Genomic DNA, 24,624 nt, shown 5'->3' with positions numbered 1-24,624 from the left:
TGAAGATGCAAACACCAGCCAAACAGGATCTTAGAAGCATTTCCAGGTCTATGAATAACACCATGGGGACACCAAAGCAAACACAGCATATGTTCTCAAATAAAGCAAGGCCATTATAGTCCAGCTTTGATTTTCCTCTAACAACTTAGGTAGCAGCTACAGTTTTCACACTGAAAACCTGTAGCTCAAGTGAGTTAAACTTCCGCTTTAGATTGTATCAGAATGGCTGGAAATTAACAGCAATATCTAATTCTTATTATACAGAATGACCGCTATGGGAAATAAGTCAATGGATGAGGCCTCCTGGAGCCATCTCGAGTCTGGCAACATGGCAGTGCTGCAAATCCATTGCCTGTACATTCAGTGGAAGAGCTTGTTTTTTGTTCTTTGAGAGCCCCTGGCTATTAAATCAGGCTATTGTAATTATACAGTAAATCATCTCTGCCAATCAGAAGAAGTACTCTCTCTGATTTTCATTGACTGGATTTTGTATATTAAGCTCACTTTTCAAAACAGCCTCAGCATTGTCTACATTCTCTGACCTTTTTGCCTCATTTCTTTTGTATAACCTTTTCTGCTGATAAATGCGGACAGCTATGGCGGTGATGCACAGCAAGATAAAGATCACAACAGCTATCAAACCTAGTGAGAGAAAAGAAAAGAAGCACAAAATCAGAACCGTTGTCCAAACAGAAACTGTATAGGCTTCATTGTTTAAGAAGCCATAATAAAATTATTTTCTACCAAAATCAAGCATCTAGTATATGTAAGTTGGAAATATCAAAAACCTCAGGCATTTCTGGATCTAGTATTATCAAAATATGTTGAGTTTACTTCTGAGTTCTGTCAGTCTTATGGGCTCACCTTCATTTATTCTGAATGCATATTATAATGGATTATTTAGTGCATTTGTATATACAATTTTTTTAATAATATATTACCTACACATCTCTAAGTCCATGGGGTCACCTCATATTAATACCTAGACAAGTTTAGTTATTTTGAAATTATATAGTAGTAGTAACATCATAAAATAATCAAATGTGTTTTTAATACTTAAATATGTGAACATTTTAAAACTGAACTTTAGTTGATTTACAATGTTCTGTTAGTTTAAGGTGTACAGCATGATTCCATTATACATATATATATATATATATATATATATATATACACACACATACATGTATCTCTATTATTTTTCAAATTCTTTTCCTTTATAGGTTGTGACAAAATATTGAGTAAAGTCCCTGTGCCATACAATAGGTCCTTGTTGGTTATCTATTTTACATATAGTAGTGTGTATATGTTGATCCCAATCTCCTAATTTATCCCCTTAAATGTTAACATTTTAATGAAGTTGATTATCAATAATTTGTTATATCCCTAAATAGCAAGAACAAGTTTTATATGAATAATCCTTACTATGAAATGTATCGATTCTGATACACAGATGAGATTATATCTATATTAAGAATATTGACTTTTTGAGACATCTGACTGTAAATAAAAAATTTAAACACCACAGCGGTTAGCTATGCTAATTGGTTACCAATTCTGGCATTATGTTAAGTCAGTTATCTTCAAAGTGAGATCTCTGAATCCTTGATGGTTCCTGGAACATTTTGAGGAGGCCCGTAGGGTCAAAACTATCCATAATAACTCTAAGATGCCTTTTTCACATGTTGACGTGTCCACTGAGAGAACAAAGCAAGGTTAGGTAAAGTTCCTGGTACCTTAACATGAACTAAGGCAAGGTCACCAAGCTTGCAAAGTGGTCACTGAATTCATAAATTAAGCAGGCACTGCTCTGCCAGCTTCATTTAAGAATGTCCTTGATGAAGCACTAAAAATTATACATTTTGTCAAATTGTGACTTTTGCCCATAAGACTTTCTCACATTTTGTGTGATGAAATGGAAAGTATCTGTAAAGTACTGAGACTTCTCCTGCAGACTGAAGTACGGTGGCTGTCTCCGGAAGAAGGCCAGTGTGAGCATTTCATTTGAGTTGTGAGCTGAACTAGTTGCTTTTTCCTGTAAAGAACACTGTTTTTCTTGGAATGAACGACTGACAGATAAACTGTGGTTGTTTTAACTTGGCTATCTGGCAGAAATTTTCTCTAAAATGAAGTGAATCTGTCACTTCAAGATAAACAACTGAAAGTGCAGGGTGCCAGTGATCAAAGCCAAGTTTTCAGATGAAACGTAGAACTTGGAAAACTGTTGTCTGTCACAAGTTTGAGAGTTCCTCATGCTTAGACTCTTCTGGTGAAATCAGTGGCGGTGTGAACATAGTGTTTTCAGACGAAAATAAGTAGAACGGAAACAGCAAGGTGGATGGAGTCTCATATCATAAAACAAGGACTCTTTGCTCTAGTTTAAGGTAGGTGTAAACAACTCTGATAACTCCAACTGAAACCAAAACGTCGAAGGTCCTCATCAGTCACAATGGATTCTCGAGTACATGATCTGATGGGCAGATTGACTACAGCTAATAATATTGCCAGGGGCTAAGCCGATTTTTGGCTAGGACACACTTATCTGAGAGGGATAGCAGAAACTTCAAAGGTCCTCATCAGTCACAATGGATTCTAGAGTACATGATCTGATGGGCAGATTGACTACAGCCAATAATATTGCTAGGGGCTAAGCTGATTTTTGGCTATGTCAGCTTTATCTGAAAGGGATAGCAATTCCTTGCTGACAGATCTAACATAAATCTGATAAGTGAATTCTGTATTGAAATCTGAAGAATTTTCTAATGGATATAATTGTTTTATTTTTGTTATATTAATAAAGAATAACTGAAATCAGAATATCCATTTGTTGTCATATATTTTGCCTCTCATCTTAGGAAAGTAATGAGTTATCAGTATTCTATTGCTTGGTTATAGGCCTCTGGTTTAAAGAAAGAGATCCTAAACAATTTCAGTGGAGAAAGCTGATGAAGTAGGTAGACAGTAGGCTGTGCTGCTGTGCTGTGCTGTGCTTAATTGTGTCCGACTCTTTGCAGGTCCATGGACTGTAGTCTGCCAGGCTCCTCTGCCCACATAATTCTCCAGGCAAGAATGCTGGAGTGGGGTGCTCTTTCCTACTCTAGTGGATCTTTCTGACCCAGGGATCAAACCCATATCTCCTGCATCTTCTGTGTCTCCTGCATTGGCAGGTGGATTCTTTACCACCAGCACCAAGTGGGAAGCCCACACAGACAGCAGGCTACTGCACACAAAATCAGGGATGGGCTCTGGAATGGGTTTGCTCCATGCATGTGATTTATCTCTTGTAATTGGAGACGGTTTATATTCTTTGGCCACCTGATGCAAAGAACTGACTCATTGGAAAAGACCCTGATCCTGGGAAAGATTGAAGGCAGGAGGACAAGGCGACAACAGAGGATGAGGTGGTTGGATGGCATCACCAACTCAATGGACATGAGTTTGAACACACTCCAGGAGTTGGTGATGGACAAGGGGGCCGGGCATGCTGCAGTCTATGGGGTTGCAAAGAGTTGGACACAATTGAGTGACTGAACTGAACTGAATTAGAGACGGTGTTATGTCAGGGTTTGTTATGTCCAAAAAAAACCTTGATTTAACATGATATACCAGAAAAAAAAAGGAAAGGAAAAAAGATATTATAAATGAAATAAGACTACCTGCTGCATTCTGTGACATTACTATCTGAAGTTCTGTGTGAATGTGTTTTTATGATGAAATTACATAGCTTGCTGTCTCAATCTGACCATTCATATATGTGAAGTCTGACCAGAAACTCTCTCTAGTGTCTGAGTCACCAGTTTTAAATGTCTTATTAAATCAATTTCCCCACCTCACCCAATTTATTTATTTGTTGTTTATGATTCAAGAAAAAGATTGCCTAAAATGTAAAACGTAGGAGAATTAGCCAATTAGAATATACTTAAATGGACTAACTCATGTTACACAGTGGATGCAAGTTAAGAGTAAGAAGACAACAGTTGAAGGAATCTACCACAATGCTGGCAGATGGAGAAACACACTAGAGAATGGTATTCTGTGATTTAGCAGATGAATTGCATGTGATCCCAGACAAGGCCTTTGGAGCTTAGATGGCCACAACCCGCTGCTCTGCTTCTGAAGCTCAGTCCCTGCCGTGATCAAAAGCAGGCACCACTAGATCCGGAGGCCCTGGGGAGACCCTGAGCAGCAAACCTTCCATAGAGTCTTGCTCTGCTCTATGCATCCGAGTCAAGTGAGAATTTCACACACGACCTACAACTTGCTTCCATTCTAGAATAACACAGAATAACTTATAAACACACTTCTTCCTTTACTCTGCAAATCTTGCCAGTAATCTTTGCCCAAAGGTATGATAAAAAGATTAAATACTTGCTCTAACATTGGCATGACTACACAATGACTCTGTATCTGCATCTCCCTATATTCATACTATATTTATCTGTGTATAGAAAATATACAGTAAAAGCACCATTATTGTTGCAGAAACCAGTAATCGAGAAACCAAGCACCACACTCGGAGAGTTGGAGAACTCAGGTTTATTATGCCAGCAGGCACAGAGGAGTTAACACTCCAAGCTCTGAGCCCAGAACAAAGGGGTTATGGAGTTTTTATAGGCAGACTATAGTGGGCAACACTAGCTGCTAATAGGCTGGTTTAAACTAGGGGGTTTTGCACGCATGGGAATAGCGGTCAAGATGGGGAGGGGAATGCCTGACCTTTACAGGGACAGGCATGATTAAGCAGGTGTGCAGGGGCTGGGCAATGGCAAAGAGCAGGACAAGGTGAGTGAGATAAGCTCCGATTCCTAGTATTGTTAAGTCCCCACTTTCCAAGACTACATGACCTATGTGATCCACACTTTGCAAGGAGCAAGCTGAGTTACAGAGAGAGAACGAGCAGGAGGTTATGTAAAATTTTAACTTTTCCTCTTCATTATGAGACTGAGACAATTTATTTGACTAGGAGTCCCAATATGAAATGTTGAGCGCATTGCACTGATAAATGGTATAACTTTAAATTTAGAGTTTTTACCATTTAATGTTTTAATGCTATATTAATATATTTATTTTACACATGCAGATTTTAACTACTCTTCTAACAGGGTGAGGAGCCTATTTTATGCATCTTTAATTTATACACCATTAATTTGACAAAAAATAAAACAACTAAAAAAGCAATGGGGATTTTAATATTCTCACAAATTTTGATCAGTACTATTCTGTCTAAATAAAATTCTAAGTACTTAAAGGAAGCTGATGTCTACACAAGTAAGGGTGTAAAAAGTAGAGAACCAAATGGATCAATTATAAGCCCACATAAGCTGCTCAAGTATATATCTAATCACATTACTTGGCAATATGATAAAATAATAGCTTACTTTCTATATCATTTGCAGAATATGGAGAAAAGGTGAACCATTTAACATTTCAATAATCTGATTAATAATATTCTGAAAACCATTAATCAGGAAGAAAAAGGTTTATGTGGGGGCTTGGTTTTGAATAAATTATGTCTCAGAGAATATGCTGCTCTACTGCCAGGAAGATATATTTAAAATTTTTGGTGCTAATTTTGCAATTTAAAATAAGTAATAAACCACTTTTATTCCATTAGCTTAGTATTTGATAAAATGCAAATACAACTGTAATATTCATTGAGAGGAGCATCTAAACCATGAAAATAATCCACTTTATTAAGCATTAAGGCAACAATAAACACATGTTTTTAATGTTCATCTCAAAATTTTCCAACTTGCTACATAAATTCTTGCAGAAGCAGTGATGTGTCCAAGAAACCAAAAAATGACACTTCCTTAAATACAATCAGAACACCCTAGGGAGTGCAGATGGCCATTATAAAGCTAAATGATATTCATTATTAGTACTATGTCCTGCTGCTGCTGCTGCTGCTAAGTCGCGTCAGTTGTGTCCGACTCTGTGCAACCCCATAGACGGCAGCCCACCAGGTTCCCCCGTCCCTGGGATTCTCCAGGCAAGAACACTGGAGTGGGTTGCCATTTCCTTCTCCAAAGGAGTTGTGTCCAACTCTTTGCGACCCCATGGACTGCAGCCTACCAGGTTCCTCTGTCCATGGGATTTTCCAGGCAAGAGTACTGGAGTGGGGTGCCATCGCCTTCTCTGATGTCCTAATGAATATCTAATACTAATACTTGAGTGTGGTATTTCAGTGAAATTATCAATTATTTATACTGGAAATCTCCAAGGAAGCTGCATTTAGGAAGACTATATGACAATCCAATACAAATAATAAACCACCTTCCTGACCTCAGGATTCACTGATAACTCTTGGGACATGTACTGATTCTTCATGTACTGTCTATTCAGTGTCCAACTCTTTAGGGACCCTGTGGACTGTAGCCTGCCAGGCTCCTCTGTCCATGGAATTTCCCAGGCAAGAATACTGGAGTGGGTTGCCATTTCCTTCTCCAGGGGATCTTCTCTACCCAGGGGTACAACCTGCATCTCCTATATTGGCAGGCGGATTCTTTCCAGCAGCCCTATAGTGTCTATAATGCTAAATATTCACCATTATTAGCAATGATATTAAGTACTGAAGAAGAGCTCATTCATGCCTTCTGTTACCTCCAATGACTGCAGAGTCACTTTTGATTGTATTAGTCAGGGGTTCTCTGTCATCTCTTGTTCCAGAATGATCTACATTAAAGGACAAAAAAGAGGGAGATGGGGTGATATAGGAGAGTAAAAAGAAGACTTTTTAAAAACTCATAAACAGTTTAAATCAGAACAGAATTATAGAGGTCAATGTGGGATGTTTGTAAATGTAAACTTAGGCAATACCCACATGCAAAGGCCTATATAAATAAGGAATTGAGAATTGAGAATCTAAAAAAGAAATAGGAAAGAATCAAAGGTTAAAACCAGTTTTAAGAATTCACTTCAAATACTTATGGCTGTTTCATGTTGACGTATGGCAAAAACCAACACAAGGAAAAGTGAAAATGTTAGTCACTCAGTCTTGTCTGGCTCTGCAACCCCATGGACTGTAGCCTGTTAAGAGTCTGTTCATGGAATTCTCCAGGCAAGAAAACTGGAGTGGGTCGTCATTCCCTTCTCCAGGGGATCTTCCCGACCCAGAGATCAAACCTGGGTCCCCTGCACTGCAGGCGGATTCTTTACCATCTAAGCCACCAGGGAAGCCCAACCAACACAATATTGTAATCATCTCCAATTAAAAATAAATTAAGGAAAAAGAAATCATTTTCGGAATACAGCATCACAGAAACATCAGAAGATTTTAACATGCAGTGGATATGCCATTTGTGACTGGGTAAAGGAAAAGCCATACACCACCTGCAAAGGAGTGTGTCCTCTCCCTAGATGTGGCATCAGTGCCAGCCTGGGCCACACAGCTGGACTCCGTCACGTGTCCTGAGATGGTGATGGGGGCGGGGCGGCTGGGCTGCAGAGCGGCCTTCAGCGGGGCCACGTGGCTGACCTGCACAGCAGACAGACAGCCCAGGAAGCCCTGTGCGCCCGCCAGTGCTGTCTCCTGGTCCACATCGCTGTGTTCTGTGAAGCCAAAGAGACGTGGCAGTACTGATAACAGAGAAGGTGCAAACAGCCAATTGCACAGTGCAACAGTCCAAGTCTTGATGATGCAGCAGCAATACGTACTCAGCTACTAAATTCCTTTTGCTTTTGTCTTTATTACAAGACATTCACTAAGTCTTTCCACAACTACTGGTGACATATCCCAGGTTAATGAAGACAAGTGTTTAAGCATGGCTAATTAAATACGTTGAGAGCTCTCTGGAAATCATTAAAACTTCTACAAGAATGGGTCTGATAATGAACTGATCTGGGTTCCTGTAGATATTACGTAAGAGGCTGTATCTCAAAGCCATTAGGGACTCTACTTCTTCATGTTCAGCAGTGAAAACTCTCACCCCCCAGGCTGCCTTTACTCCCAGTTTCACTGTCCACCTATCACTCAGACCGAGACAGTGTGTATTCCCTATAGCTAGATAACCCTTCCCCATTTTAATGAGCATTTGGTAAATATGGGACTACTGCGGGGCAGAGATTGGTTTGAATGTCAAAATATTAATTCATAATTTTACAGTGGAGAAGATATTTCATGCTTGGCAAGCATGAAATCTAAACAAGGGGCATTAATTGTAGGTTTTTAACATTCAAATGGTATCAGCCTATGATGCATCCACCCACTCAACAAGATCATAAAACAGCAGGATCCCTCTTTCCTCTGCTGCACATATGTGGACACCAACATTTGCATTTTTTTCTTTCTTTTTAAAGTGAAAGTGTTAGTTGCTCAGTCATGTCTGGCTCTTTGAGACCCATGGACTGCAGCCCGCTGGGCTCCTCTGTCCATGGGATTCTCCAGGTAAGAATAATGGAGAGAGTAACCATTTCCTTCTCCAGGGGATCTTCCCAACTCAGGGATCAAACCCATTTGTCCTGAATTACAGGTAGATTCTTTACAGCCAGAGCCATCAGGGAAGCCCTTTTAAAAAACTAATAAAGTAAATATTGTATTTATGAATGCTTATTATATGGTAGGCACTATTCTAAGGAATTTGATTTGCATGTTTGTGTTTAACTCATACAGGGCTCCAAAATCACTGCAGATGGTGATTGCAGCCATGAAATTAAAAGACACTTACTCCTTGGAAGGAAAGTTATGACCATCCTAGTTAGCATATTGAAAAGCAGAGACATTACGTTGCCAACAAAGGTCCATCTAGTCAAGGCTATGGTTTTTCCAGTGGTCATGTATGGATGTAAGAGTTGGACTATAAAGAAAGGTGAGCACAGAAGAATTGCTACTTTTGAACGGTGGTGTTGGAGAAGACTCTTGAGAGTCCCTTGCACTGCAAGGAGATCCAACCAGTCCATCCTGAAGGAGATCAGTCTTGGGTGTTCATTGGAAGGACTGATGCTGAAGCTGAAACTCCAATAATTTGGCCACCTGATGCGAAGAGCTGACTCATTTGAAAAGACCCTGATGCTGGGAAAGATAGAGGGCAGGAGGAGAAGGGGACGACAGAGGATGAGATGGTTGTATGGCATCATCGACTCAATGGACATGGGTTTGGGTGGACTCTGGAAGTTGGTGATGGACAGAAAGGCCTGGCGTGCTGCGGTTCATGGGGTTGCAAAGAGTCAGACATGACTGAGCGACTGAACTGAACTGAGCCATGAATAACCTATTTAAGTCACATAGACAAGACCCTTTAGGTTGAGAATTTTAGTGATTTGCCTGAGGTTACTTGGCTGTTGGCCTCATGCACTGGACTCTAGGCCTGTTGGGTTCTTTTGTTTATTATTGACACATTCTTTTACTCTGCTTATATCGTCTGTGGTGTTTTTTTTTTTTTTTTTTTTTTTTACTTGAGAGCTATTCTTGAAATGACTCTGAGCAACTCAATTCTGATTGAACCTGTCTTTGCTATATCAAGGTTTTTGAAGAACACTTCCTTATGTTCTATTTTCATTCACGTTTTATGCCTTTTAAAAAAAATACTGATTAGATATTTAGCATCATGTGTATCATACTATATTAAAACAATCTGAAAATTAGAGAGATTATATTACCTTCCTGTTGTGCTGGGGGATACAGTATTCAGACCAAGGCATTCCAGCTCTGGAGGCTGTGTTTTTACCACCAGGCTATCCTGCCTCTCTGCACAAGGAGCCCTGAGAGGCATTCTGCTGCTCTGTGAGCACACAGGGGACCCTCAACACCAGCATCTGTTACACGGGAGGTGCTTCATCACCTTTGTGTGTAAACTAAAGAACTAACTCAGTCCCACCACACAGCAGCCACCCATTTGAACAGATGGAAATACATTCAAACATATATATTTTTAGAAAAAGAGAAGATTCTTTCTTTGGAGTTTTGGGTTTTGTTTTTAAACTCTAACAAGAAATAAAGAGAAATATACTTTAATAGCAACATAATCAGAACAGTGCTTCTCATATTTCTTCTCCAGGGTTAAAATCTTGAATAACATGTCTATAGATCTTAAAAAAAAATCTTACCTTTTGAATAACAACAACAACAACAAAAAGTAAATAAATAAGATTCATTTCTCTGGTAAAAACTTGATATGAGGCAACTTTTAAAAATCCTATACCTTTAGATTGAAAATATCTACCTCTTATAAAATATTGTTAAAAAACAAAAAGCATTAAGCTCTAAAACTTCAAGTGGTCAATCAATATTTGTTTTAAGAGCTAAATGTACAGGAAACACATTCCCTGCTGTTCGAGCATCTTACATTCTAGCAGGGGAGACAATAAACATGAAACAGGAATGGATGAGAATTTTGAAGACTGATAATGCTATGAAGAAGTAAATTAGAAAGTGTGATGGAGTGGATATGGAACAGAAATTTATCTTGATGGATTAGGTGATTTTTCTGTGTGTCTGTTTTAAGAATGACTCTGCACAGCCCTATTTTCTTAGTCATCTATACATATTACTCTAGCGTCGTCTGGCTCTTCTTTCTTACATTTTGCAAGATTCCCTGTGATTTAGGGATTTTTTAAATCTGATTGTTGCTGTTGTGTATCTTCGCTCATCAATTATGCACAGAACATGGTGGGCCCTTTTAATCTGCAGCTTGGAAAATTCCATATGTTGAGTGTGCAACCACTGGTTCAGTTTCACCCCTTTTATACTCCTGGACTGCCGAGCAGTCATGCTGAACCTCCTCTGCATGAACATTTAACTGCCTTTACTTTCCCTTCTGATTTCTTTTAGAACGTGTTTTTTGTGGGTCCATGGCTTCACTCACACAAGGAGCAACAGTTAGAACTGGACAAGGAACAACAGACTGGTTTAAAATTGGGAAAGGAATACAAGAAAGGTGCATACTGTCACCCTGTTTATTTAACTTCTTTGCAGAGAATGTCAGGTGAAATGCTGGGCTGGATGAATCCCAAGCTGGAATCAAGATTGTGGGGAGAAATATCAATAACCTCAGATATGCAGATGATACCACTCTAATGGCAAAAAGTGAAGAGGAACTAAACAGCCTCTTGATGAAGGTGAAAGAGGAGAGTGAAAAATCTGGCTAAAAACTCAACATTCAAAACACTAAGATTGTGGCATCCAGTTCCATCACTTCGTGGCAAAAAAAAAAAAAAGGAGGCAAAGTGGAAGCAGTGACAGATCTTATTTTCTTGGGCTCCAAAATCACTACAGATGATGACTGTAGCCATAAAATTAAAAGACGCTTGCTCCTTGGAGGGAAAGCTATGACAAACCTATACAGCATATTAAAAAGCAGAGACATCACTTTGTTGACAGAGGTTCACAGAATCAAAGCTGTGGTTTTCCAGTAGTCACATGCAGATGCCAAAGCTGGACCATAAAGAGTCTGAGCACCAAAGAACTGATGCTTTTGAATTATGGTGCTGGAGAATACTCTTGAGAGTCCCCTGGATTGAAAAGAGATCAAATCAGTCAATCCTAAAGGAAATCAACCCTTTATTTATTGGAAGGACTGACACTGAAGCTGAAGCTCCAATACTTTGACCACCTGATGGGAAGACCCTGTTGCTAGGAAAGATTGAAGGCCAAAAGAGAAGCAGGTGGCAGAGGATGAGACAGTTAGATAACATTGTTGACTCAATGGAGGTGAATTTGCACAAATTCTGGGAGATAGTGGAGGACAGATGAGCCTGGCATGCCACAGTCCATGGGGTCTCAAAGAACTGGACATGACTGAGCCACTGAACAACAGTGCTTCATTCACTTGCTCTCCAGGGGATGATTTCAAATATCCATAAAGACAACTTTTTTTTTTTTTTTTTAGTCTGGGAAAATCATAATTTTAATTCCTCAAAGTCTTTTTTGGCTTGGCTAGAATCTCCTTGCATTGCTCTTGCTAGCTTTCCCTCAGGATGGGGACTGTCTCCTTGGATAGCTTACTTCTGGTTGTTCTGGTTTCTCTCCCATCTGACTGCTGGTGAATCAAGGGTTGTGTACAGGGCTGTTTTTCTCATCTGCTGGTTGGTTCTCCATCACTGTCTCTTCAGGTGGTTGGCACCCAGAGAAGGTAGACAGTGTATCAGCCATCCCTGTCAGTGAAGCTACCGGCCAAACACCTGCTCAACTTCGGGATACAGAAAACTTGGTCCAAACTTCAGGACTGAGGAAGTTCTCACATTTCAGTCAAAGCAGGAAGATGGAAGCCCTGAGTTTCCAATGCTGCCCTTTCCCCACAGGGTCCAGGGATCTCTGCAAGCCAAGCATTTTTCAGGATCCACACAATTCAGGGTCTACCCTAAGACTCCTGTAGGCTGGTCCCCAGGCTCCCTTCCAACCAGAAGCAGGGAGTCTCAGAACACAGTCTCATTGGCAGCCTCTAGGCAACCCCACCAGCTGGGCTGGACCATCAACCCCCTTGTTCCAGGAGACTCAATGGGTTGAAATTAGAAGTTGGAGAGAAAGAAACTATGGGATTTTGCAGCCATTTTCCCAGAATTGAGTCCGAATGAAATCAGCAGTTACATTAAGTTGCTTAAAAGCAATGCCTAGCATCAGATATCTGCACTGAGAACAGGGCTAGTACAGCCAATGAGCAAAAATATCTATCTTTCCTCTTATCTGACTTCAAAAATATCAACAACATCTAAGTGTTAGAGCAGGACAGGTGGAGGAATTGAAGACAAATATTGCTTTACTTCATTGAAATCCTGATAAGACAATTACATTTAGATTGTTTCTGGTTATATAAATCCCTAACCAACCCAGATTTTGAGGGTGATCCTGCCTGTTAAAAAATTAGCCTCAACTGTATCTTCCAACCAAGGGAATGACTTCTGCTTTTGTAAAGAAATCTTCTCCCAAAAGTTCTTTTAAAAAAAAAAAAAAGTACCAAGGAGTTAAAATTTGTTTGAAGCACTTTTCTATTTATTACCAGAGAGAGGAAACTGTTTCTGGAAGGATACGAAATAAATGAAGAACAATTAAAACCAGAAGTGCTTCATGAAACTTCTTGTGGCTCTCAGAACAACAGTAACAACAAAGCAAAACAAAAAACCTCAAAACAAACCTAAGTAGCTTGACCATACCTATGCAAATGGGGCCACCTTAAGAAAGGATCGCAAGGCCTTTAATCCATAAAGATAAAGAAAGCTTGCCAGAAAATGGTACAGTGACTCGGTGCTAAAACCCAGCAGGATATTTTTACCATCAACTAGGATGTAGCAATGACAAAAGTTAGCGGCAAAGGAAAATGGCAAAGCAGACAGCAAATACGGTACGGATAATGTCAGCTTTTCATGAAAGGTGTTTATATGCCAACAAGCCTACTGCTCTGAGATACAACCTTGAGGACTGATTAATGTAAAAGCTATTTATAGTGAGGCATCTCGGGGTAACCCGAGCTTCTCTTTTGCTTTCAGCACGACCTGTCTCATTGGAAGTGTCATTTGACTGGACTTTTACAAAATCACAGTGTCCTTAAGCAACTGAATTCAACTTTCTTATGTACCCCTGGGCTTTGAAGCAGGTTTGACATAAAATATCCCCGTGACTGAGGTCTGTTCCTGAGCTCTTCTGAGGAGATACAGTAGACATCCTCCTCCCTCTGACCGCACACTTTATTTACCTCTGGCCCAGGTCTCCACTGCAGAAACCTGAGTTACTTCCTGGCTCTGCATCTCACAAGAGATAAATGATCCCCACTGTCACTGTCTTTAAATATACCAAAGCTACTGCTCGCCATGAGGGAAAGCATCTTCAGACTAAGAAAACTTTCCTAACATAAAAAACAAATCTGTAAACAAACAAATAAAAAAAGAACTCAGAACCAAAGTTAATGAGTTTGGATAACCAAAGCCAATGTAACACAGCCTGTTACTTTTTCGAGGGAGATTGACCCTCGAGGAGTTTATCTGACGCAACCTGATTCTTCCCACCAGGATGTACCAACCGGTTTCTGCTGTCAGCGCTCTTGCACCATGACATTTCTCACATACAAAAGTCATAAGTAGTCGCTGTAAACATCACTCAGCCTCTGAGAACAGTAATTTTCAATCATTTTGCAACAGGTTAAATTATGTTATTATTCAAAATGTGGGCACATTATGCTATGAGAGGTTTTTATGCAATTTCAAGAGTATGTAACGATCTTAATGGAGATATTTTTTTTTCCATGCAGTGGAATTGTGACCCAATAAAAGCTTAATGAATTAGCCAAACAACTCTATACCTGCATATTTCCCTTGATTAATTACATCGTGGAGAGATGTCTTTTTCTGTAATCTTTGCTTAAGTAGGTCTCTTAAAGGAGCTGATTGAGGAATCATTCACTTTGGCCTCAGTAGTTAATACATTTTGAACACACTTAACAAAGAAATGACGTCAGACTGTCTGCCTCTTCAGAAGGAAGAATAGAAATGAAGGAAGTGTTTCCTCTCTGTCCTCATCTCTACAAATGGGAGTGGACTGTAGGAACGATTTTTAGCTCCAATCATCGTTAACAAGCATCACTAGCAGCTCTCAAGCAACGAAGATGATTTAGAGGAAGCAATATCTTACTCTGATGACATGGAAACCACCTCCAGCCCTCAGTTATACTTAACAGACAACATGAGCAGAATTCACATTTCACTGGCCTTGCTCTGACAGAGCTGTAGACCTTGGGCTGGCTGGACCCATGTCCCTGCTGTGTCTGTGCCCTCTCTCCACCCTGAAGGTCCTGTATCTGGACTCCTGTCAATTGCATCCTCTCCCACTCTCATCCGTCAATGCCTGGTCTTTAATAAATTTACTCACACAGTACTGTAAGGCCCTGATCGTGGTTTTATTTTTCACTTATTCCTGATGCAGGTACATTTTCAAGCACATCAGTAAACTAAAGAAATAAAACAATTGCTTTCTCCTTTTTATTTTAGAAATTATTTGAGTTTTATCACTGTCTGAGGGTTTCTAGGTTTTGGCAGCTGATATATAATTTGGGATTTGGGGTTTTGGCTTCTATCACTTGCTCTCTATTGAAGTGTAAGTAGAGCTCTGCTTTATGATGTTTAACAGCCAAATCCTCATCAACGGCACACACTTGCCCATCTCACCTGGAGCATGTACTTGTGATTATATGTGCTTCTGACAAAATCCCAGTGTCTACCTTATCATCTGCTCTATAATTAAAATCAGATAAAACATTTCAACATCATGAGTGTTCTCTGCTTTTAGAATATGACACTTCTGATCGATGCTCGTGTATCATGAGGAGAAAGGCTGTTTTTAACTTTCTAGGTATGCCAATTCAAAATGATATAGCTGTATCTGGAAATGACTGGAGCCACGATAAGGATGAAGTCATGCCAAGTACTGAAGATGGTCTATATTTTAATTATCAAATGCTAAAAAATCAACCTGATGAATACAAAAAAGTGACTTTAAAGTAGACTTTTTATTTTTTTTCTCCAAATGGTACTTCTCTTTTAAAATAAACGATACTGGATGCTTGGGGCTGGTGCCCTGGGATGACCCAGAGGGATGGTGTGGGGAGGGAGGAGTGAGGAGGATTCAGGATGGGGAGCACATGTATACCTGTGGTGGATTCGTTTTGATGTTTGGCAAAACTAATACAGTGTTTGAGGTTTAAAAATAAAATAAAATTTTAAAAAAAAAATAAATAAATAAATAAAATAAACCCTCCATTATCTTAAGAGACATTTCATGATATATTTACACAATGCCCTTAGCTTATTTGGCTCACATATCTTCCTCACCTCTGGGCTCTGAAGTGAGTTTTACATAAAGGATTCCCGACACATTGAGATTGTTCTCAAGCTCTTCATCAGGGTAAGTGGATGTCCGTTCCTGGCTGACTACAGACTTTATTTACATCTGGCCCAAATCCCACCACAGTGATCCAAGAGCACTTCCTGGCTCTGTGGCCTCAGTAGAGAGAAATGATCTTTAATGGTCATCAATCACCTCCAATATACAAAAGCTACTGCTCAGGATGAGTGCAAATAATCATCCAGTTTTTACTCAAATAAATCATAAATCTATCCTAACATATTAAAGTATCCAGACATAGAATCCAGAGCTTCACTTTATAGTGAATTCTGAATACGAAAAGCAAATGTAATGTACTTTATTGAATATAGGAGTGTCTGAATTGAGCTGCTTTGGCAAAGAGCTTGATCTTCTCACTCCAGCTCCCAACTACTAATGACTATTATTGCCAAAGTTACTGTGTCCTCAAATATTTCAAGCATAGTAGGAAGTTAGAGATGGTTTTCATGTCATCACAGTACAGATTGATATGATTTCTTAAATTTACCCTCCTTTCAACACCTGCTAGTAAGACTGATTAATAGTGACAATGATCCAAAATTGTTCCCATGATTCTTCCTAAGTGTAAGGAATGAGTATGGAAAACAGGGGAAGAATGCCCTTAATTTCTGGGGTCCATCTGAAATGGCAGTGGATGGTCATATCCTTGAGTGTTTGTTTGAAAATGTAGGCAAATGACAACTCTAAAATATTTATTTTCTGATCCCTTAAAATAAATATTCAGATAGTATAAATGATATAAGTATTTTACTATTTTTCTTGGCTGCACCACGCAGCTTTCAAGATCTCAGTTCCCTGGCAGAGACTGAACCCAGGGCCGCAGCGGTGAAAGCACCAAGTCCTAGCCACTGGGCCGCCAGGGGGGTCCCACGGCATGCTAACTTACTTTACTTTGGAGGGTAATTTGGAGCTATTTTATCCCAAGCAACTTAGGGTATACTACACTTAATTAGATACACAGGAACATTGTGTATTAGGATTATCTGCCCACTAACCATAAATTCTGTGAGGGCAGATGCAACGTCTGCCATGCTGACTGGCACGCCTTGTGTTCACAACAGGTGATCACAGCGTAGGTGCTAAATGAATAAGGGAACCAAATGGGCTTATAAAAATGAGAACCACTGTTGGTTAGCATGAGGCCAGGAGAATGTGCCTTGCAGACCTCCAACTGGGTGAGAGGAATCCACTGAGGGCCCCAGGTACTGGGCTCTGAAACTCATCCTCAGGCTTGGGCCAGGGCCTTGCTACCCACGGCTGTTCCCAGGCAAGAGCTGACCACAGCAGGGACTCTAAGGCACACCCACCCTCTGGAGACACGAGACTCCTCTGGGGGCCAACAGACTCGGCTCCCCCACAAAGCTGAAGTCCAGGATGCTTCTAACTGTCCCTCTCTCTCTCCTTCACTGGAAGGCAGGCTTGCATGCAGTCCTGACAAGATCTCTCCTCATGTTCTCTTTCATAAGTGTCCCCTTGATAAAACCCTCACGTGGTTAATTTTGTCTTGACAATGGATTCTTGGAGGACTGCAACTAACATAGAAACCTCAAGATTGACCAACTCTATAGAAAATGAATAGCTCCATTTTAGCATCTATTTTTACCATAAATTAATGTAGCATATTAAAATATAATAATATACTACATAACATTTTGTTGTAAATGCATACATATACCACACCATATGACCATAAATTATTAGTCTCCTTTGAATTACACATGATTTGAATGCAATGTTAGTCTTTGGTCAAGATTCACACCTTAGGATATCAATAAATTCATACTTCCATTTTTAGGAGAATGAATTGATTCAGACTCTAAAGTTTACTGCTGAACTTGGACTTTAATCTTATTTTTAAGCATGAGTGATATGAGTCTTAATAACATGCTATTCTTGAGTAAAAACATTAACATCTTTAATTCCTTATTAATCTGCAATATTCATTATAAAAAGGGATACAAGTATCTATATAATGAATGTTATTATTCTACTGTTTGATTACAATCTTCCTCATAGAATGCAGGTCAGTTTCCCAATTGTTTTATAATATATTTAACATACTTCTATTCACACAAAGTATTTTCATCAGCAAATCTGGCATTAAGTTTGAAGATGCTATTTCTTCAAAAATATGATTTTATCAACATTATGCATAGTTGTTAGAATTTTTAATCTTTTAATTTTACATTTTTTTGTAAAATGCCTCAACTCAGGCCCTGCTAGACTGAGAAACTCTTGAAATTGAAATTTATTATAATTATTTGATCTTTTTTATTACTACAGTTGAATTTATGTGGTTTATGCTATGAAACCACTTGGGATTTTCCAGTTAAGCTTCCAGATATCTAAGTAGTCCTTTACACATATATTTCATGTCCATCCTAGCATACTAGAAGAACAATTCAATTCAATTTCCTTTATTTGTTTGGAGAATAAGAGCATACAACATTGGCGCTTGTCACAATGCTAGAAAGACTATAAATATTTGTAAACTTAAGTATTAACCTTCTCAGAACCAATATCTTGATCATTCACCCACAGGTTTAATCAAGCATTCTCAAGATTCTAACATTATGTAAAGGGAATGTAAGAAGTGATATATCAAGGTACAAGTACCTGAAAAGGTCAAAAATAAAATATTTCATTTACTATCTTGGACAAACTATTCCAGGTTAATGTCAAATATCAAACTAGGAATGAAAACCAGACTACAGGAAGTCCTCCAACCTCACATTTATATCTAAAAAGAAAATCTCTTTTAAAATTTATTGCCCCTCTTTCCGTTTAGTCTTTGTTGGCAAATATTTAAAAAGCACACATGTTTTGATGCTAAAATGGCAAGAGTATGTTTCTATTTCCATGCTACTATCAGAGGTAACTGGTGGATAGAAATAAGAATCATAAGGCATTTAGACAGACACTGGGTTATATTATAAGTCAGCAGGAGTGTCTGGCCGCTGCCTTCAACAAAATAGACAGGATCCAGGCCACAACCTGAAGCATATTCACTAACCAGCAGAATGGCAATTGCTTTCTCCTCCATATTCTTCTGACCTAATCCTAGTGCTCTCACTAGATTATGGTTTATATGTCTGGCAGCTGATTGATATATGGTGTGTTATTTATACCTTAATTATTTGATATTTTTGAAGTGTGAGAGGGAGACCATGTTTTATTATGCTGGACTGACATAGGGCAGACACCAGCATGGCGTTACTATTCAAGGAGGATGCTTGCTCATCTTACAAAATGTCCCAGCTCACAATTACACACACCCCTGAGAAAGTACAGTTTCTGCCTTGATTATCATTCACTTCACAACTGAAATAAGGCAAGCGGTTTCTTTTGGCATGATGAATTTGTGTGTGTTGTGTGTGTGTGTGTGTGTGTGTGTGTGTGTGTGCATCTGGAACATGACTCTTCTGGTCCATGTTTATGCATCATGATTAGGCAAAAGGCCATTCCTTTTACTTACCTATAATCCTGCCCAGTACAAGGGATCTGACAGCACTGAGCTCTGTACCTGATGCCAGGTGGACTTGCCTCCTCATGCTCTCATCAATCTACAAAATTGTTACGTGAGATGCAAATATTCACATGGATGTTGTCATTGAGGACAGGAAGCAAAGGAAGACAAAAGAAAATTATAAAATAGGCAATTGTTAATATGGCCCCAAAGATTAGAAAAACAGAGTTTAAAGTCAGTCATTTATACAGGTGAATATTATTTTCTAAACTAATTCTATGCTACCCTCAGATACCAGTGCACCCTACCTTCTATCCCCTTATATCAATTTATTTTTCTCCACTGTGTAAGAAATTCAAATGGAGAAAACCCACAAAAAGATACAAGTTATCTTCATCTTGATATTTTTACTTAGCTGGGTATTTTTACTTGAGTCATTCAGCTAAGAAAGTTTCCTCTATCTAGAGGGCTGAAACATATGTGCTTTTCTTCAAAAGCTGGTAGAATGAATAATTCAACTTTCTCTGCTGTAATTCACATCATTTTAGAATTCATTCTGAAATTGTGATCATTAATTTCTGTGCAAGAAATATGGCTGCACGTACAGCCATCTGAAGTAAACTGGCTTCATTAGAGTAGCAACAGTTCTGCCAATAGCAGATTACGCTAAACTAAAAAGCACTTCCCACCTGAGTAAAGTAAAAGTAAAACAAATAGGAAAGTTTGGCAATTTTAAGTATCAAATACTATTAATCTCTTAAATAGAATCCTACTGCTAAAAAAACTGAACACATTTGATGGTCTATGATCTGTGTAAGGGTGGCCCTGGAAGAATGGCTTTATTTAATCTATCCATTATCCAGTTTCTGCTGCAGGTCCGTCATGCTGGGGAGTTTACTTGTAACCACTGCTTCTGTTGTATTTTCTCTATTACCTCCACAAAGACCACTGCTTCTTCTCTGTTGATCTTTACGTGGTGAAGTTGCCCATCGGCCATGTTTTTGAAATCAAAGTTAACAACATCGGGTTCTTGATATCTATTTAGCTTGTACCTGATCTGCAAACTTCCTAAAGTAGAGGGGAAAAGTTATAGTTTAGTTAAAATTGTATTTTTAAAAACGCCTTTAAAAAAAACCTTTTTTGTTACTTACTAATTCCTGGGGAAGAATTCACAACAGTTTATTTGGCTGTACACTTTCATCATAATTCCTAGAAGTCAGTTTCCATGTGAAATTGTACTATTTTCCCAAAATTAAGAGCAAATATGCTGCAAATAAGCAGGCTTTTTCTTGCAAATATTTAATTTGTCAAATATTTAATTAAGCATATGCAAATCTTTGTACTAGCCTCTGACTTAAAATAATAAGGTTTAATATATTATGAAATGTCAAACTACTGTGGAATATTGCAGTAACTTTCTGTTTCTGTAATTCATCTTTCAAAAAATATGCCTACCATTCCTGAAATGCAACTGATGAGTGGAATTATTATTATCAAATACAGTTTTACTAAAGATAAGGAATATTTTTCAAGTGGTCATGGTTATGGAGTTTGGAATGAAATTAGGGTGAGATGAATAGTTTTAAGCCAAACTTACTATTTGAGTTAATACTACTCATTTAATTGCCTGCAAAGATGTCAGTAAATCTACTTCACAGGATATCTTTCAGTTTAACAAATATATGTAGAAAAACTTCAAGCTCAAAACATATATTGTGAGGAGAAATATACTTATTGAACGATATTTTTTAAAATTTGGTGTTCAGTGCCCTTGGGCCATATTTGATTTAGTTGAAATGATATATCTGCATGTTTGTATGTTCCTTCGTTTTCCTCACCCAGACAGTTTATTCATAAAGTTTTTTATCTGTAACCCAGATAAAGGGACGAGAACAACAACAGTAAGTGGGTCTCCGTAGCACACACGTGCTAAACCACACACCACCATCCTGCACTGGTGTGCTAGCATTTCCCATCACTACTTTATTGCCGAAAATCAGAACCAAGAGACTATTTTATGGACATCTTCTTATACATAATGCTAATTGGTTAACATTCTCTCAAAACTTCTCTACTTCGATTTGAAGGAAAAATTTTATACAAAATTTATATATTTATATAAAATATTTATAATAAATATTTTATCTACATAAATTAAAAATTCACACAAAATATGTTAAATTACCAAAGCTATATGGCTATAAAGACATTTTAAGTATTTTAAATAATCCTTTTAGATTAAATTTACAGGACAGCACTGAAAAAACAAAACTGAATACATCAAACAGGCACGTTTATTTTTTTCCTGTTTGTAGTCTGAGAAGCAAGAACATGAGAAGTATCCATATTATTACGGATCTAATGCTCTGATAGTATTTTCTCTCATCTGAACAGCACTCACCGTTTTTGGCGAGGATAACTGAAAGGTACTCTTTATAAAAGGAACTCAGATAGAGCAGCAGGCTTGGCGTCCGTGTTGTGCGGAAGCTAAACTTGATCGTTTCCCTGCTCAGCCTGGTGTCACCATGAAACGAAGCCGCGTGGGAGCTGGAATTCTTACTTAAGGAGTAATTTTCTTGAAAATTGTAAATCACAGATGAGCCAGATCCAAAATAGGCAGAAATCTCTGAAATGATAAGCACGCTTTATGTTTAAAAAAATTGAAGACCAAGGATTATTCCATGGTCTCAGTTATGATACTTTTTAAATTTAAAAAATAACTACCCAAATTTTAAAAAATCATTTTACTTACATAAATGACTTTAATACTTAGGATTTATTCATTTAGGATTAGTATTTATTAATTTAGGATTAATATCCGAAATTCATACACACACACACACACACACACACAAATATATTTGTATAAAAATAAAGAGGATGGTGGAAGGGGCAACTAGTTTGGGATTCCGGAGCTCTTCCCTTCCTCACCATACAGGGCGGTTGTTGAATGCGAGCTGCAGGTGATCCGCATGGATAATGTGGCAACATCTCCACTCAGGGCTTTAGGGGTTTTGTCTGTTTATTTTTACTATCTATAATATTCGTTTTAAATCCTATATACTATGTGGATGCAGAATAACATTCCCAATTACACTTTGCAAGATGACCTGGAAATCATTTAGCTTCAGAAAATAAAGACATGCTCTTGTAAAGACACGGTCTTAGTTCTAACTTTAAACAGGAGAATTATAGAAAGACAGAAGCAGTGGTTGATTACCCAAGGTTGATTTTAAACGATAAGTTATTCCTGATAGAAAGTAGATGATTTGAAGAGTTCGTTTTGGCCAACTTTCCTTTAAACAACCCCAAATGTTTTCATTGCAAAGCAGGGATCGCTTCAGTTTGAGGCCAATTTTCGTTAGTCTCCTTCAGGTAAAGGTCCAGTAGTCCAGAAACACTTAAGTAAAGCAATTGAATTAAACTGGATGACAATTTTCTATGAGGAACTATGAAGGTGTAGCAAATGTTTGTCTATTCACAGAAATCTGTTCAGAACACTAAGTGCTACACTCAGCTTTTCCCTTCTTCCATGATGTGGATCAGTGAGCAAGACCAGCTGAAAAATGGTCCACTGTTTCACTTCACCAACAGAAAGTCAGCATTTCACAGAACAAGGTGTCTGAGTATCTCTATTTTGTCACACATCGATACTCAATGGAAAAGTTATTTCTAGTCCTGTTTGCTAAATAATATTTGTTGGCTCAAACAACAAGGCTTCCCAAATGTCTTTGCATGGCTGGCCATCTTCAAAAATAACAACAATGCTTGTAATGATTTTAAAAATGAGAACTGCCCCCATGGGACTGGCTGTTGACACCTGTATTATTTGAGCATTAACAGTAGATAGAAAAGGGCAGATGGAGCAGCTGATACTTTATACCACTAGAGGTGACTATTAGAAGGTTTATCATTAAAAGACACAGTTTTTAAAGAACTGAGGCAAATATTTAAGTAATGAAATGTCATGGGCATAAAATAGGCAATTCCCCACCCCCCCCAAAAATGTTCAGGAATGGAAATATTTTTGTTTTAAAGAGCTACAAAGAAAAGAACTGCTGGAGGTTTTATTCACGTTGGGTCGGTCTTGCTGTTGGGGGGACCCTTGTCACACTCACCGTCTGAGCAGAAGGGCCCCGCGTACGCGGAGGAGGTGCAGTCACAGGAGAACCCGCTGGGCTTCTCCATGCACATGCCCCCGTGGTGGCACAACCTCCCATAGCTGCTGCAGTGTCCTCCGCACCCCGGCTCCACTCCCGGGGTCACCCTGGCTCTTTCTTCCAGGTCCAGGGCCTCTCCGTTCAACTGCAGAGACCGAATGCAACCCAGGAAGCCCCTCTGTCGGGTGGCCGTTCCACCTACAAGGGAAATACTGCACATGCGAACATGTTCTGAGGTGTTTTGTTCAGGATTTTAAGACCAAGCAAGACTGAGTCCTCACAGAGGCCAAAATTGTGGCCTTAACAAAGAAAGGCCGGAGTCAGAGGGTCTATGTGCTTCTGTAAGCACGATTTGTGACAAAATACTATTAAGAGAATTCATAAAGATAAAATTCATTCATTCATTTTTTCCCCAAAGGTTGAATTTGTTACAGATTTGTTTTCTAAAAGAGTTTTATAAAACTTTAAATTGGAGGCTTTTAAAATCAGTCTGTTTTATTTTAAAGAACAAATTAAAGGCTCTATTTCACTTTCATTCAAAATAACAGTGATATGTATTGATATTCTTATGTAGAAACTAATTTTTTCTTGCAATTTTTAATAAGCATATATTTGTGGGTGGAGGAGGGCATGGCAACCCACTCCAGTATTCTTGCCTGGAGAATCCCATGGACAGAGGAGCCTAGTGGGCTCCCCTGGGGTCACATGGGGTCACAAAGACTTGGATAGGACTGAAGCTTCTTAGTACGCATGCAGGCACCACACATGTGGTTGTCCTTCATATTGAAACCTGATCCTGATGCAGGACAGCTTTCATTAGTGAGAATTATGAAGGAATCCTTGAGTTCTTCTAACTTGATTGTGCATTAATGTAATCTTTTGGTCATTATCCTTTCATCAAAACACGCAGCATCAGATTGAGCACCAGAGTATCTGCTTTTGTTGGGTGTATTTCCCAGTGAATTTTTTTCAAGTGTTGGACTAGTACTTATTGTTTTGGAAAGATTCTCAACAACATTGGGGAAGTGGATTAATGGAGACACAGAGTGGTGTAACATTTACTGAATGATAGATAACAACATGCACTTAGCAAGCCGCCTTTGAAGAGGTTTTAAGAGTTTGGGAAGAATCAGACCCTGCTGTCCTAAGGCAGTGAAGGAGGAAACGGCAGT

At 38.8% G+C, this 24,624-nt stretch overlaps 1 protein-coding gene across 6 annotated transcripts in view; it reads right to left on the bottom strand.

Moving 5' to 3' along the window:
• Positions 1 to 448: 448 nt before the first annotated feature.
• Positions 449 to 24,624, bottom strand: part of CNTNAP4 (contactin associated protein family member 4) — a 285,943-nt gene continuing 261,767 nt past the window's right edge. For 4 of the 6 annotated variants that reach the window (XM_055552670.1, XM_055552675.1, XM_055552672.1 and 1 more), the window contains 7 exons: positions 23,411 to 23,650; positions 21,694 to 21,918; positions 20,227 to 20,360; positions 19,302 to 19,389; positions 7,333 to 7,551; positions 6,604 to 6,675; positions 449 to 642 (listed from right to left, as the gene is read on the bottom strand). In XM_055552670.1, the coding sequence (XP_055408645.1) occupies positions 449 to 642; positions 6,604 to 6,675; positions 7,333 to 7,551; positions 19,302 to 19,389; positions 20,227 to 20,360; positions 21,694 to 21,918; positions 23,411 to 23,650 (1,172 nt within the window). The remainder of the gene's footprint in view (positions 643 to 6,603; positions 6,676 to 7,332; positions 7,552 to 19,301; positions 19,390 to 20,226; positions 20,361 to 21,693; positions 21,919 to 23,410; positions 23,651 to 24,624) is intronic. The other 2 variants (XM_055552674.1, XM_055552676.1) reach the window with 2 other exon arrangements.

Source organism: Bubalus kerabau, chromosome 17, assembly GCF_029407905.1.
Source record: "Bubalus kerabau isolate K-KA32 ecotype Philippines breed swamp buffalo chromosome 17, PCC_UOA_SB_1v2, whole genome shotgun sequence".
NCBI classification, from domain to species: Eukaryota; Metazoa; Chordata; class Mammalia; order Artiodactyla; family Bovidae; genus Bubalus; species Bubalus kerabau.
The sequence above is the reverse complement of the archived record's forward strand: the minus strand, read 5'-3'. Positions and strand labels throughout refer to the sequence as shown.